A 17313-nucleotide genomic window follows, 5' to 3' on the forward strand; every position below is an offset into this window, starting at 1 on the left:
ATGACTTTGGATTGTCTTTCCTTTCACTAGCTCAACACCTACGAAGCAGTCGTTCCCACTGTCATTAATTATCTTGTTCTAAATTCTGATAAAGATTTGAAAGGGAACAAGAAAGTGCTCATTAATGCAATTAATCCATGATTGCTGTCACAGAAGGTGCAATACAGTAAAATAATGACTTCTTGTATGCTAACACAGTTAAGTATGAAAATGAAGTAGAAAAATACAATAATGTATTTGTTTACAATCAAGCAAAACAAATCTGTTTCCACACATTTTGTGTAAATACTCCCTAAATGGTAAGCAATACTTAAGTTAAAAGAGAGAAGGGAATTTGATCTCCACAGTAATGTGGACAACATTGAAAAAAGAAAGCAGTAGCAGTAGTAGTAAAAAACACACACAAAAACTGAAACACACTGAAACCCTTACCTCTGTCAGCTCGTCTCTCCTCCGCCCGAGCTTTGGTTGATTCTCAACGGGGGCATAAATTGTCATAGTTCTGAAGGTTAAAAAAAATGAAATACAGTAACATGTTTTAAAGTAAACTAAATCTCATGATTACTTTCTATATTCTCTATATCATAGAATTTATCAACTCCAAAAGAGTAGAGCTTAATAGAAAATTTACAACAAAAAAAATTAGAAGTCTAATATTATGTTTTGCTACAGCAAGAAATCCAGAATTAGAGATAAAATATTCTGCATATTTTACAACTATATAATTTTCAAACATACATACTTCATTTTAAGACCAGCAGTTAAACAGCTATATGAAATATGTGCCTAAAGTACCCACAAAACCCAAAGAGAAACAGGTAGAAAATAAATAATAATTAAAAAACCACAAGAAAAAAAAACCCACAAAAACCACACAGAAGTGCTAAAACAAGCAACAAGCACAAAAGGTGAAATAAATTGTATTTTTTTGTTTCAATTTAAAAAATTAAATCTAACAAACATTATTTAATTTCCCATGGTTTTTTTTTCTGCTGACTCTCACAGTTCTGTCTTAATGATACTCACCGAGGCCAGGTATAATATCCCCAGTGTGTTTTCTCCACAAAACAACATGACTCCCAGGCTTCCTTAGTCTTTGGTAATCTCTGACTGTCATAATGCAGCCACTGGTTATCCTGCCTATCACCAGCCTGAATGCTGGAAGGCTTAGGGTTTCCACCTGGTTTAAGAGAATTTTAAAATCTATCAAACTTGCTCATTAACAGACCCAGCAAATGTTATGACTTACTTTTAATACAACATTCTAAAGTGTTTGTGTCTCCCTCATCCCAATCAAATCTGTACAGAGATTTGTCCTAGGAGATTAAAAGGAACACTGATAGTACGAGATTCCTTTAGTAACTTATATAAATGTGCCATTTGCAATGATTAAAAGAATAAAAAGGAGATATACAAATTATTCTCACAAATTGTAAGGCTTTCTGAAAGGAGAACAACCATATCTCTGAAGTTTTAACTCATGTCAAATAAGTCAAATAACTTAATACTCACATATTGAGTATAATGGACTTGCACATACAGTACTGCTTAAAAAAACAGTTAAACACAAACTGAAAAATGACCCACTATATTACTTGTTTTGTTTGCTTAGGACATTGAGAACCAGAGAAAAATGCAAAGCTTGTGATATTATGTTTAGTTTAAAGTTTAAAAAATATGCCTTTAAAAAAAAATTTAGGATAAATGTTAGTAAGACATTTCTTATATTAAATAAAAACCTACTTATTTCATAAGGGCAGACGGGCACTTTCTTGTGTGTTCTCTTAAGCTGTTTAAGAATACCAGCCACAGCTGAGATGGCCACCTAAAAGAAAGAAATGGGCATTAATGTATCCGTTCCACACACTCACCTCCAGAAGGATGTGTCTAACCATCTCACAGTCACATTTTAAGCCAGCTACTGAGGACCCTAAAAAGCCAGTGAACGTTACAGTGAAGTTCATCACCCCAGTGGTTGATACTTCCCATAAAGAAGTAATCTCACTCATTTCAGGGGATACAGGAAATGACTTAAGTGTGACCTTTATAGCCCAGAAAAACCTCCCTAGTAATCATTCTCAGGAAAAAAAAAAAAAAAAAAAAAAAAAAAAAAAGAGGTGCCTCACTGAGGCAACAAGCAGAATGAAAGTGTCCAGTTTTGGGCCCCTCACCACAAAAAAGACATTGAGGGGCTGGAGCGGGTCCAGAGAAGGGCAACGGAGCTGGTGAGGGGTCTGGAGAACAAGTCTTATGAGGAGAGGCTGAGGCAACTGGGGTTGTTCAGCCTGGAGAAAAGGAGGCTGAGGGGAGACCTTATCGCTCTCTCCAACTCCCTGAAAGGAGGGTGTAGCCGGGGGGGGGTCGGTCTCTTCTCCCAAGTCACAGGCGATAGGACAAGAGGAAGTGGCCTCAAGTTGCACCAGGGGAGGTTCAGATTGGGTATTAGGAAAACCTTTACACTGAAAGGGTTATCAAGCATTGGAATGGGCTGCCCAGGGAAGTGGTTGAGGCACCATCCCTGGAGGTATTCAAAAGACGGTTTGACATAGTGCTTAGAGACATGGTTCAGTGATGGTTTTTTTTCATCAGTTAGGTTGATGGTTGGACTAGATGATCTTAAAGGTCCCTTCCAACCTAAACAATTCTATGATTCTAAATACAACACATAGATGGCTCCCTTCAAGTAATAAGCCACAGATGGAAAAAACAGACATCTGCAAAAGAAATTCTGCAAAAGTACTCTGAAGTAAGTAAGAATGAATTGGTATGTTCCACATTTCAGACTTTACAGACTTTACACCGTATGTCACAGCTACAGCACTGCCAAGACTCATCTTCTTGGATTAGGGACTTTTGTACACATGCATGGCTGGAAGGGTGAGGAGAGATGTACACCTCAGGTTTTGTTCTTTATCACAGCAAACCACCACAAACATCTGATCTAAACCCCAACAAGCTGCAAAACAAAAAGATTAATTATGTTGTTTTTACCTTACGAACTACAATTGCATCATGGTTGAGACACTGCACAAAAAATTTTATGGCACGGACAGGCAGTATCCTATCATCCCTCAGGAGCAGAGACAGAAAACCAATGCTGATGTGTTCAAACTTCCAGGGACTAAAAAAAAGAAAATATTCAAAACAGACAATAAGTAGCATAATTGCATGTACTGCTTTTGCACCGAATTGATTATATGTATTAAGATTACATAAATATGTTTGGACTAACATAAGTAATGTTCTATGCCACTGCTACAGTCAACAAGCTTAACTGCCATGTAGGGAAACCTTCAGTGTTCTGGGAACACACAAGTGCAATCAAACATTCAGTTAACGGTGCCTTCTTGATCTTGGCATTTCAATGTGAAATACAGACCTATAGGGATATTCTTTTAAAGTTTTTAAACACAAATATTATCCTACGAATTAAAATCTATTTGGATATCAGTATTATGCAGACAGATCCAGAGCTTTTTCCCCAGAACAAAAAAATACTAATTAATTTGACCTATTTTTTTTTTTAATGACAAAGCTTAACTTGGAGATGCGATGATGCCTTATACTAACAAATCAAGCTCCAAATGAAAATAAATTCAAGACTCATTCACTTTACCTAGGAGACAGTAATGGTAAGACTCCCCTACATTGGCCTTTGTCTTCCTGTCTGGGCAAGCAGAATTCATATGCAAATGCATGAGGACCTCCCGAGACTCAATTCTTGTGGATACCTTTGCAAAAACTCTCCAAGAAGCTAGTCACAGTCCATTTTATGCTAGACTGCTACTGAAAAACTGCTTTTGGACAACTACTTTGAGGCTGAAAAAAATACTACTTAATTCTGGTCATGCTAACTGCACTTCTTGATGAAAACGACAGTTACTCATGTAACCTCCTCAAATCAACCCCCCAAAAATTTTCTTACCCACAGAAAGGGAGACTTACAGATTTCTTTGTTCCACACAGTCCAGCAGCATGTTGACCAAATTTTCATAGTTTCTGAGAGAAAAAGAGAGAATCATCAACCAGATTCTACTGAGGGAATAATTTAAAAATAGAATAAATGTTCTACAAAAGGTAAGTGAAAGCAATGCAGTAAGTCTAGCACAAACAGGGAGGACAAGGAAGAGGAAGGAAGGAAATATAAGCATAGAGAAAAGTGGCTGCCAAGTCAGGAGAGAAGACACACCACAACAATCCTTCTGAATTTGTTGAGCTTAAGATTTATCTTAGCAATTTTGGATTATTACATTTAATGTACAGTAAATAGTAGGCAGTGTAAGCTTGTGTTAAGGGAACTTTAACTTACTGCAAAGCCTCAGCATTCTTTTCCTTCTGTCGCTGAATTCCTAACTGAATTTCTTCTGAACAAAGACCTGTGAAGTTTGAACTTGGATGTTCTGATTTTTGCAGCAAAACAGCTACCTCAATGCATTTCTCTGGAACCTATTGACAGAAAAGACAAAGATTTGGGATTGAGCAGCTACTTAAAAGTTTTATGTGTGTTTGTTTCTGTTTCAAAATAGCGAGAGTTCAGAATAATATGAAGAGTGCAGAGTTTCCCGTCCACATAGACAAATCCATGAAAAACTAGGGAAGACATCTTTTGTGTTCACACAGCAGAATTGTTTCTCCAAGTACATGTTTTATTCTATTTTAAAATAAAGGTAAAACCAAACTTTAATATTTCATTACAGCATAAAAATTGTTTAAAAAATATTTTTATTAATTGGCACTCATTCTGAAAAATAAGTACCACCCCATTTAACCCACTGATTAGGCAAGAGGAAGCTGTGTAATGAGTGCTGTGGGTTAGCACAGTGGGACAACAGTACAAATACTGACAATGTTAATTTGAAGACGCTGTCCCACCAACACACATCTTCACACTTGATCAGCATGACTCATACCAATTAACACTGAATGGCAACTTAAACTTCCTTTTGGTAACAGGCTTCCTTATAGGTTAACAAAAAGTCACAAATTCCAGTGGTACTATAGGGAGCTCTATAACTTCAGTCTCAAACATACAAGCCTACAGTCCTCTGTCACAGAAATTGGAGCACGATAAACATCAGAACACTAACTCAAATAATATACCTTGAGTCTCAAGCAATCAAATGCTCTCAGAATCCAAGACATTCTCCCTAAGCAATATGTCACTTACTGCAAAATCCAATCCGATTGTTTCATACTGCCTATGGATTTTTTCTGCTAGGTCATCAAAGAGTCTAACTATGGATGGTTTTTCCAAGGACATAGCTTTGCTTAGTCCAGAAGAAACAATTGCTGGCCATGTCTGTGCAATACAATCCCAATCGTGAAGATTTGCCAAACATACTCCACTGTGATTTCCAAGAAGACAATATAAGGCACCCTGCAAAATGAAAGATGTAATTTTAGAAAGGTTAAGTGTTGTTCGTATGTAAGTGACATCTATCTACATAAGCATGCACCTACATAGAATAAAAAATAATCCTCACATTACCAAATCATTAAAAAGTACCATAAACATTCAGCTATGCAGTCTCATTGTCAAAATACCAAAGATTTTTCACAGAATCCTCTTTCTGCTAAAGAACCCTTTTAAGGAGATTGGAAGCTCTGCCAATTAATTTATCCACAGAATGGCTGACTGATTTCTGAATTACATTATAAAGGATGTTATGCAATGATCAATTACCACACCTGGCCTTTCTGTGAACTTATGTTTGGGCTGCAGGCAAATCATCTGGCTGTTAACTAGGCACCTGAAATGTTGCCGACTGAAGAGGATGTGGATAATTACTGGACATGACACAACAAACTGGTGAATGTGACAGGTGATTGTGTGAGAAGCTGACAAGAGTGAAACAGTGAAACAAAGAGGGGCTGGATTTCACAGGTGATTAAGTGGGAGTTATGTGAGAAATGGCCAAATTTCACAGGCAACTGGAAGGAAGTCTTGGGGACCTTTTGGAGAGCAGAGTCTTACAAGAACAACAGTGCCTAGGTAACTGCATCAGCAATATCACACAGGCTAAGACTGGTAGCAGTATCAGATATACCAAATTCAGGTATGGCAGAAAATGCTGTTAAGTGTAGCAAAACTGGGACCAACTGCGAAAAAGTGAGTAGGCGTGGGTTGCTTATCTGGGAGGAGAGGGATGGAGAAAGGGAGGTACAAGGATGGGATTAAAAAATAATAATGAATAAACAAGAACAGGGATACTAAGATAGGTAAACAATATAATCCCATGCTGTCTGATAGTACATATCAGGCAGCTGCAGCAGGATAATAAGGCATAGCTGTTGTTCTGACCATATGACAAGAGTACAAATTGCCTCTGTGGCCAGGAGGACTGAGAGGGGTGCAGAGGAAGGAGGGGAGCATGATGCTTTTGAACACCTGGATGGATAGACTGCATCCTGGCATCACCGTGTCAGCGACGTTTCCAGGCCTGGCAGCATCAGCAATTACCCACCACTTCATAAGAAAATCCACCTGTTTTACTGTAACTCTTTTGGGTTACCAACTTTTTGTCCAGTTCACCATATTTTCTTATACTACTACAGCTTACAGAACCGCTTAATGAGTTTTACCATCTTGGACTATAGCATCTCAATTTCCATTTAATAATCTAACAACAGGTGTTAACAAACATTGTTGTAATACCTGACCACATAATGAAATGAGAAAGATCTATAAACACAAAATTTCTCTTGACAACTGATCTAATCCAAATAATTCCATACACTAGTCAAGCTTAAGCTATATGCCATGAAAATATCAGAGTAACACTGATCCCACTCTTCAGCATTAAAAATTCTCCTCTAGTGACACTTCAAAAGACAGGCATAAAACAAAGTTAATAAGACAGTACTTTAAATTGCTTTTGAGTGACATCTTGCCGGTCTGGACGCAAGAACTCCAAAACCAAGGGAATGATATCTCTACAACAAAAATTGTACGTTCCCAGAGCTGTGAAGAATGCTTGCTGAGCTTTGCTTCTGACCTGTGGGAAGAGACACATTACTAGAAAGTCTTCTGAACCAAAAATACACTATACAAACCCAACACCCTTATCCATTTCAGCTACTTATGTACAGTTTACATAACGTATTTGTGCACAGGAACAAAACTATTTGTAGAACATTGTAAATAGCATGCTTCCCCACACCCTTGCTCACACTTGTTTATAAAACCTACTTTTTGTTTCTAGCACTTAGTTCAGAACAGCTACAAAGTTAAAGAGAATTCTTTATGTTGCCAAAAACAGGCAATGTGTTTTTAAGATCATTTAAAGAACAAACAGCTAGAATAACAGACACAGTTAGGAGAATCTAAAGAGTCTGTAAAGATTGTGGATGGATTTGAATTCTAGATTCTGTGTGAACTGAACACACACAGAGCTCCCACCAGGCAAAGAGTTCAGAATCCAACTATCAGCACACTTTTGTGTATTTTTAAGAACTAGGATGTCATCACAGCTACTTCCTAAAAGTAGACTTAGCATTCCAAATAGTGTCATGAATCATTTCATCACATCTAAAAACCTCAACCTGGCATATTTTTATTAAATTTTTTAATTGAATAATTGTTTTTAGAAGCCTAGTGTTAAGTCCCTCAAAAAATTTAAAATTGGTAACGTAAGTCGGCAGCTTCTCCACCCAGTTAAGTTCTTTATTTGACAAAGAAGGGGCTTAAAGCAAAAGCTATGCCAAAATTGGCAACTAATGCAAATGAAATCATAGACTTGTCTAGGTCAGAAGGGACCTTTCAGATCATCAAACCATCAACCTAATACTGACAAAAACCACTACCAAACAGTATCTCTAAGCACCATGTCTACCCATCTTTTAGATACCGCCAGAGATGGTGACTCAACCACTTCCCCGGGCAGCCTGTTCCAAGGCTTAATAACACGTTCAGTGTAAAATTTTTTCCTATCTAAACCTCCCCTGAAATAGTAAATATTTCATGTTGCCACAGAAATAAATTGAAAAGTGAAGATCTTGAAAACATAACTTGAAGAGATCAACAAAAAATTCCATATATTTCAGTTCAAAAGGTATTTTTCCTTACCTGACCATATGAACTTGTAGACAAACACAAAAGATCTCTGATCATCTCCTGGTGAGAAGTTTTATATTCACAGCCTTCCATCGTTAGTGTTCTCAGCTAAATTGCATAGAAAACACAAAGAACAGATTGTTTTTACATTTCACACATGTAAGAGACACTACTGCAGGATTATTGCATTTTTTGCTACGTGACAACATAACAAATCAGCTTTTCAAGTAGTTAGTGAAGATTAAAGTGAAAGTATTACCTCATGCTGCAACATAACTCTGTCAATCAGCAAAGCTCTGATATGCTGCTTCTTTCCTTGCAGCTGTAAACAAATACATAATTTGGTTTAGATTTCAGTATTCATATTAGCAATTTGCACTGACTGAACTCCCCATGTACTCTTTTTCTTCTAGAAACAGGCACACTTCATGTAGAAATTCTTCTTGGCAGACAGCCTTGATTTTTTTTTTTTTCCCCTAGTAAAGTGTTTTATTTGCCTATTACTCTGTATGCAAAAGAAAGGTCTGTTCACAGAAACTTCTCAGTTAACAAGTGCCACAATAGAGCATCATGCCAAATCTCAGACTTTGATGCAAGGATATATGCAAACCGAGGGTTACTACAATTCAGAAATGCTAAGCTAGTTACTCATAAAACTTCCAAATAAAGGTACAAAAGCACTGCAAAACAATATTCTTATCAAGGAATTAGATTTCAAAATTATGAAAACTGATTAGGACAGTAACGAAAATATGAAAAAAGTCTTTCTGAACATCAGGAACTATTTCCATCCCTCACCTAAGCTTTACAAAGAAAAATCACTGACCCTGTTTTCCATTGATTTTTTCACTAGATTAAAGCTTTTCCATCGTGAATCAAACTCATGCTTGTGAGACCCTTGGAACTGTAAAACATCACTAATAATCTGTAGAAAGAAAAAGATGACAAGGAGTGATTATTTTGCAAAACAAGTAATATTGTCTTAAGTATCAAAAATTGTAAGTATACCTTTATTATTAGAAATAAAGACTTGGTATCATCTTCTGAATTATCAAGTATATAACCTGCAATTGGAAGAAAAATAGCTCATTATCAGACAGGGAAAGTTTTAAAAAATAATAGTTTTATTTCTACAAACCTTAAATTTAAGAATTATAGGCAAAGTAAATGAAGCAGGTTTCTCATCTATAAAATTATACTTAAAAGCACACACAGTACTTTTTATATAGAGGAGTGGTTAAACTTACGCAGCAATTTCCTTGTAACCCTTGCAATCGTTTCTCGATAATTTTCTCTTGATAAATCTACAAAAAAAATTAAACACTTTCTCTTTATTATACAACAGCATAAAAAACAATTTCTAGATAAGCAAACCTGTAGAAAGCCAGAGCAGACTATTCAGAAATGGCAGTATGGACTATTATAAAAATAAACATCTTGTTTTATCTAAGGACACCACTCTCATAAGGCCTGGTTTTGTTTATCAAGTCAACAGTATGTTTTCTATAGGTACATAAACCTTCATCTGCCTTGACAGTTGGCTTCATTTCTAACCACAGACTGAAGCAGAGTATTTGGCATATGAAAACTGAGTAACACATTAAGCAGGGCCAAAAAACCAAGTCAATGGAATACAGATTTTACGTGTCAGGTGATCAAGCCAGTAGAAGACTGGGGACTTACTCCCCTTTAATACATGGAGGGGAACAGACATTCCCGATCTATACAACAACAAATGCAGAAGCAAGAAGGATCAATGATACAAGCAATCTCCTTGGAAAGTTTTAACCCAGAAAAATCTTAATTGCTGCAAGAAACCACTAAATAAATGCCCATTCTCTATTACAAACTTGCCACTTGCAACCTAATGGATCAGATTTTAGAAGTATTAAAGCACCTAAAACTATTTAATAGTCTAATAAGCAGTTACCATGTGCCTCAGTTCCTTGTTTAAATAGCCCATCTTCACTTGGAAGATGGTTAAGAATACACACAAAGCCTGAAAAACGCAGTTTTCTTCTGAAGAAGCCATCAAAGCCTCTAGCAGTTTATGCCTTGATTCCTTCTGTCTCTCAAGTGCAGTTCTTGGGTGATGGGTCTTGCTTCCAAGCAGCTCTCATCTATGTGGAAATACACAGGTCCAACCATTCTGACCTGGGGGTTGGATCCGAGCTCACATTCCCAGTTATATTACTGCAGCACGTTTGTATCTTGTACACCATCGCTGAAGACGAAACAGTGTGTATACAAGAACTTCCGAATTGGCCAAAAAAGCCCATTTAATATAAAGAGAAGAATCAAAATTATGGTCTCAAAAAGAACCTACTGCTTTTACAGCAGAAAAAAAAAGAAGAATGAAAACAACACTTACAACTTGTCCAAACAGAAGCAGGATCTACTTACCATATTCAACACCAGTGTACAGTTTTGTTTCTTCCAAAGACACCAGACTTGGGACCCTGTATGAAAACAAAACCAAACATTACTATACATTATGGAAATCATTGACTATATGAATGTAATTGCCATTTAATTAATTTTAACAAGTTAAATTTCATGCCAGTAGTGCCAAAGTTGTTTGGATTTACTAATAGTATGCCTCAGCTCTAACATTTATAAATCAACCATACTTATGGGTCAGACTGTTTGTCGAAGACAAGTACACCATAAGGACACTACCTTGAACCCAGAATCTTGATTTCTCATTTAACAGAATCCCAACAGTTCTGTTAAACAGCCATAGAGATTTGGTCTCATTGTCAAACCTATGACCTCATCAAAACAAGCATGGCTCCTAGTCATCTTAGTCTAGGAAGGATGGGTGAATTTGACTGCTGAGGCAGAATCCTTTCCTGACAACCTAATGAAGCTTTTCTGACTTTGGTCCCTTCTTGTTATAAATTAAAGAAATGTACCCATTATCTACACAAGTCCTGCTTACTGCTATATGAAGTTTATTATTAATAACCATATAACCATAATAACCAATCTTCCAGGATTTGGGTCAAACCTAACTACAATATTGTTTTAGAAGTAAATTCTTAGTCTCTGTGGATTTGCTTTTATGTAATCATGCAAAAAAATACAGGCTCAGATATCACACACCAATGAATTTAAAAGACATAAGAACATATCCTACATACACTTTGAGGTTTTGTGGGGTATTCTGTTTTGGTTGTATGTTTTGGGGTGTTTTTTTTAAACCTACAGTCTCACCTCTAAAAATTAAGGTAGACAAACTCAAGCTTTCAAGGACAAAATACACCAGTGTATTATATTAAACAAATAGTACCAGCAAGTAATCCCTATAAAAATAATCTTCACATAAGATTGCATTGACAGTATAATCAGAAAAAAAAACCTGAATGAAGCAATGTGAATCTACTCCTATTAAAAACGCTAAATAACACATCAGAGAACACTATAGACTCTGTATCTGAGCACAAGCTATGAGATACCAAAATAAACTTTCAGATTTCAGGCAACAGCAAACTTCTATCTGTCAGAACCAGAAATAAGGGTCATGTTTCTCCTGTAAAGGTGAACACATTAAAACACAAGTGCTACAATTACCGTGCCCATTAGGTGAAGGAAAAAAACCTCACAAACCAAAATTAGGTAAGCTGAATTCACAACCCTTGTAACAGTCACATCTGCATCAACAAAATTCAAACTGAAATGTCGTCGTCTTAATTGATTTAGACATCAAGAAGTGAAGTCTTAATTTCATTTTCCTTGTTGCATTTCTGGTAGTAGTAGGTTAACTTGAAAATAAGCCATTCCAAAAGTCTTCCCACTTCCCCCCCCCCCCCCAAACCCTCAGGACTGGCATAAGTGCTTAAGGTACAACTTGACTATTAATAAATTTTCAAAATACCCAACATTAATGCAGTACTTCGGCCCTGAATAAAGAAATAAAGTTTTTATGGTCTCACACACTTGCTCTTTTAGAATAATCTACACGACTGACTTTGAAAGTGTTTGCTATATATTTCTCCAAGATCTGACCTTTCCAGTTGGGAAGATACAGAGAGGGGATATTTCTGCAATTAACAACCGGGGCGGGGGAGGGAGGGGGGAGAGAAAGAAGTATGAACCTCCCCACCCCAAATACTATTACTTCTTAAAAAAAGAAGGAAACAGATAAATCCAACAATCTCAGGCAGCTAGACATTAAGGAATTAGTTTTTCTTTTATTTATGGGTACAGTATGCTGGATACGTAAATGAGCTGATAACAGTAATTTTTTTTTAAAGAGTATTTTAATTTATTTTCAGCCTTAAGCATTTTTCCCTGATATAAATTAAATACACAAATTAAGTTCATATAAGGTTTTTCTACCTATGAGATAAGGAAAATTAAAGCGCAGTTTCCCACTTTTCCTTTAGGTAGTCTACAGAAAGATTACAAATCTTTGTGCTTCTTTCTCACTTCCAGCAAAACACATTCAACTGTTCTTTGCCAGCTAACCAAGTTCCAAATGAAATCTCTACTATTTAAAACAAATCAAAACCGACACTCTAAGCTCTCTTTATGCTTCAGGTTCCTGAGCAAATCAGGAACAACAGCTGAACAGATAGCATCCAGTAATCAAGAACTAGCCTGGTATAGTCCTTACAGTCACCATGGCATTACTCCACAGGCAGAACCATTTATTTCAACAAGGCTACTAATAGGATGAAAGTATTACATTCAAAATACAACAAAGTTTTACAGTTGGGCCGCAAACTAACATCCATGCTACTAATATTCAGCATTATAATGAGTCAGCCACTGAGCCAGAGAAAACTGTGTTTTACTTCGGACACACAAAAGGAAGGAGGCATGAAATGTTTTTCTTAACTTCAGCCAATACTTATAGCAAGACTCTCACGACAATGCTTCATACAATGGATAAATAACATTGGGCTTCATTCTGTATCAACAGTTTTCAACACAAATTGTGAATAAAACTTATGAACAAAGAGTATCCAAAATTACAGCTGGAACGGAAACCCCAATTAAACAGAACTTTAAAGACTTCACTCCCTTACTTGCCACAGTACAAAAACTAAAGCATCTTTATTTGAGAAAAGCCGATGCACTACGCTTTTCAACTTCCAGACATTTTACAGAGCAGTAAAACAGTAAAGCAGACTTTATTCAAGTCTGTGTATTTCTCAGTATGTAAGTACAGTTCAGCAATTAGATAGAGCTTTCAGGAAGAAATAACTTTTAGCATCACTCCACTGAACCAGCCACAGAAGAATTTTTTTCTAATTGCAAAAAAACCCCATGCCACGTTAAGGACTACATCAAGGGCTGCATCAACCTATTTTGACATACGAGATTAAGAGACAACAGTTGGAAGGTGAACAAGGAGAAAACAGGGTTACTCACCGTGGAGGAGTAACTGTTTCCTTTTCTGTGTGCAGCTCCCCCAGCAGAGCTGGGAAGTTTCCTGGAGACGCCAAGAGAGGTTAGCTAGCCCTGCCCCTCCGCATACCATATCACATCCTTACACATTTAAAAGAAGTGGTCTTATCCTTGACCTGTAGTCTGAACACCTTCAGTGAAAGAACATTTAAGAAAGCTCCTACCAATGTCTGTAGCAAGAGTAGAGCAATAGAGCATTCTAACTAACCACTGTATTTAAGAGGGAGACAAAAAAATGGACGTTCTCCGAGTAAACCCATTATTGTTTCCCTAAATCAGCTGCTTAAGCATTACCTTGTTTGTAAGGAGGCTGCAAGGAAGGTAAGGGAAGTGAAGGGGAACTCAACTGAACATGAGTGAAAGATTTCTTAACTTAAAGAGCTTTATACTGTCTGCATTTGAAATAATCTTTATTTGCACACCCTTGCAGTCATCATAACAAAAGGACTTTGATATCATTTAAAATTACAGAGGCTTTTTAAGAAAAAAGGTAGACTGTTTGCACACAAGCGTTATATACGCCTGCACCCATCTTGTGTGGCAGAGCAATCATTACATTGTGTTTCTGCAGACGCAGAAAAAACTCAATTCATTTTTCCCTCAACTATGTCAGGATAATTCCACACAGCTCTGACTCTATGGCTCTGAACACCTTAATTCAGCCACAAAAAACTACTGCTGTCATAAAGGATTGCTCCTCACAACTTCTGGCAGCCTCCTTAATGCTGTTTTCCCCTTCCCCTTGTAACTATCCATTTTGCATGAAAAAAGTACACAGAACACACCCGAAATCAATGGCTTCTCTACTAAAGATGAAGAACACTATATGGAATAATAACATAAATACACACTATTGAGTCATGCAATAGTTTTCTATTAATTTGTTATTCATAGCACATCAGAAGAGAATTCATTCATCCTCCAAAAAAGATGAAGTTTAAATTCCTTCCTACTTACAGACTAAAAAATAAAAAGTCAAAACCAAGTTACATTTATTAAAGTTCTATTTGCTACTGAAATTTAACTATTCTTTTCAATTCTGACAAATTTCAATTATGCAGTTTATTTGTGCGAGGATTGTGCACAAATTTCTTTTCTACTGAATTGCCTATCTCTTCCCTAAACACCTGCTCATGTATGAAACACTCACAGTAACCCTAAGCATTTAAAATAGCACAAGCTATTTTCAGAAGGATATAAATTATTTACATCATTCACATAAAACACACACGGGAATTTTGCTCCCAAAATTGGGAAGAAAATAGAAATAAAAATGGCAAAGTACACATAAGAACTGCTTGGTCTCCAAAAAAGTTGGAACATTATGAAACCTAAACCTTTTGTGCTCAAACTCACTGAACAAGGAAATCACTCTTCACTCACAGCAGCTATGCTGATGTGGATACCAAGTTTGTGTACGTACACACACACAGAGCACATACTTTTGAGTATACTGAGCATACCCCCAAGTCAAGTGTTGGTCAATCTAACAATGTTTTTTCTGTACTAAATATATCACCTTTCCATTCAGAGACTACCAGTCATCAAAAGATAAAAAAAGCATTAAAAGAAACTAATGAACCAACATGAAAACAATTACCTAGGTTGACAGGAGATTCAAGAAGACTCGTGCCAATGTACACGCTTGTTGTTAAACAGAAGTTCTGAAACCTTTACTCTAACCAGTATTTATTAAGCCGTGAAAATAAGGGCACTATCTGATCCTGTCTAACAAGAACACACCAGACCAATGCTGAGGATTTTTATTCAGTTTCAGCTTTATCAAACAATAAAAAAAATAAAGAAGAAACCAACAGAAAAACTTAGTATATTAATTATTCAAGAAGCAAATATATTTTCAATAGCTAATAAAATAATCACAAACCACAGAGACATAAAACGGACTATTCTTGACAAAGAGAGATGAAGAAAGTAATTTTGAAATTATTGGGTACTCTCAGGTATTTGACACTGAGGAACAAAAAAACCCCATAGAAGTCCATAGAAATGGACTAAGTAACTTCCCACGAAATTTTTAAAGATGAAGGGTTTCTGTAAGTGAACAGTGCAACAGACTTAAGCACTATTTCCACAAAATGATGTTGATGAATTGTAATACACCATCTATAATCAAACAAAACAGAATCCTGGGCTAAAAGTACCAGTACAGTAAAATGTAGTAGTCTGCACACTAGCAGAGAGGCCTTGTATTTGCAACAGCTCTATTTTCCTTCTGTAGAAGTAACTTCAGAAGAAATACAGCAACAACAAAACACCAAGCAGCAAACAGTTACTACGTTAGTGGAAAGCGGTCTCGTGCATTCGTTTCTGCGATTTCTTTTAAAGCAGAAAGATTTAGAATTACAAGCTAGACCCACTCATTTTCTTCTCCCAAAGCAGCGTTCATAACTTTTGTTATATTCTCATCCCTCTAGAAGACTACCACGTTTATGCAATACCATGATTTAAAATTCATCAATCCAAAAACCCCCCAAACCTCGCATCTAATGAATGGGAATTTTATGCAACAACATATGTTATTTTATGATAACCAATAATGAAATAAGCATTTGGCCAGCTTGTGATATCTGTGACATACAGTCAATATATAATTTTAATAATTATTTTTCCCTATTACTTAAGCAAAAAAATCCTACTTCCTCCCTCAGTCATCTTGCTTCGCACTAGTTACTGTTATGACCGAGTCATTTAATTAATGATCAAATCAGGTACAGTGGTCTCCTGCTGCTACAGCCTGCTCCTAATGAAGAAAGCAGCCTTTCTCCCTTATTTCTGCCACTGCCCCTGCCTGTCACCCCAAGCAAGGTTACACAGACCCCCAAAACAATGTCGGTAATTATTCGGGTAACTTTCAGTTGTCAAACAGAAAAATTAACCCCCTATGTCTGGGGGATAAGCATCTTGGTGGCAGGAACAGCCTGTGGGCAGAGTTCACAGTACTAACTGAACCATCATACCTAGCCCATTATCCCACAACACACAGAGTTTTGTTGCTGAGGTTCAAATTACATAGCTCCAAGCTCTTCCCTGTCTACGTGACCTTCCTTTCATTCAGTAAGCAAGCTAGAGGATTATAGAGGAACAAATACCCAGTATCTGGCTTTCTTAGCATGAATCTTCAGGTATCCTTAACCATCAAGATGAAGGAAAATCTAGCAGTTATCTACTCAGCTCTACTTTACAGGCAGCACATACAACAACACTGTACTACATGGTGTGTGATCAGCTACGGTTCATTGGAGTTAAGTGGCATAGGAGGTGTCTGACAAGAAAACTCCTGTGCCAGTTTGTTTTGGAAGTATTCACGTAAAATTTTTTGAACTTAAATGCATCAAGCCATTTCCAATACCCGCATTTAAAAATATTCCTATACTGCCACGTTAGGACACTGAATATCATCACCACTACTGGTTAAGTACTAACTGTGAATATGCAGTACCTAAAATAAGGGCATTCTGGGTAACTGACTTAGTCACTGTCAATTAAATTTCAAATCTCAGTGCTTTATGTGCATTCCCCACTATATATAATGGGAACAGGCTTGGGAATGTGAACTGGTATCTTACAAAAAAAAAAAAATCCCAGGAACTCACAACACAATAACCATTACAATCAAACTTGTTTCCTGCTTTGATAGCAAGTTCATCAAAAGACACCTCCTACATTCAAACTGGATATAATTTTATGGACATAAGGCACAGAAAACAGTATTCACAGTAACCTGCTTAATATTGCTTTATAATTCAAAAGATATCTCCCTCATCACAAATATTCCAGTTATTTCTTGGGGAAGGAAGAGGAGGGAATAAGGTAGCAGAGAGGAC

General features: G+C 36.7%; 1 protein-coding gene across 1 annotated transcript in view; it reads right to left on the minus strand.

Moving 5' to 3' along the window:
• PSME4 (proteasome activator subunit 4) overlaps nucleotides 1–17313 on the minus strand; it is a 75043-nt gene that overhangs the window by 17905 nt on the left and 39825 nt on the right. The window contains exons 22-35 of the mRNA XM_074161633.1: nucleotides 10457–10512; nucleotides 9301–9357; nucleotides 9062–9117; nucleotides 8880–8978; nucleotides 8313–8375; nucleotides 8066–8161; nucleotides 6864–6995; nucleotides 5168–5377; nucleotides 4310–4446; nucleotides 3946–3999; nucleotides 2992–3121; nucleotides 1744–1825; nucleotides 1027–1180; nucleotides 433–502 (exon numbers count right to left, since the gene is read on the minus strand). Coding sequence (XP_074017734.1) covers nucleotides 433–502; nucleotides 1027–1180; nucleotides 1744–1825; nucleotides 2992–3121; nucleotides 3946–3999; nucleotides 4310–4446; nucleotides 5168–5377; nucleotides 6864–6995; nucleotides 8066–8161; nucleotides 8313–8375; nucleotides 8880–8978; nucleotides 9062–9117; nucleotides 9301–9357; nucleotides 10457–10512 — 1396 coding nt within the window. The remainder of the gene's footprint in view (nucleotides 1–432; nucleotides 503–1026; nucleotides 1181–1743; nucleotides 1826–2991; nucleotides 3122–3945; nucleotides 4000–4309; nucleotides 4447–5167; nucleotides 5378–6863; nucleotides 6996–8065; nucleotides 8162–8312; nucleotides 8376–8879; nucleotides 8979–9061; nucleotides 9118–9300; nucleotides 9358–10456; nucleotides 10513–17313) is intronic.

The sequence above is a fragment of the Numenius arquata genome, chromosome 2 (assembly GCF_964106895.1).
Source record: "Numenius arquata chromosome 2, bNumArq3.hap1.1, whole genome shotgun sequence".
Classification (NCBI taxonomy): Eukaryota; Metazoa; Chordata; class Aves; order Charadriiformes; family Scolopacidae; genus Numenius; species Numenius arquata.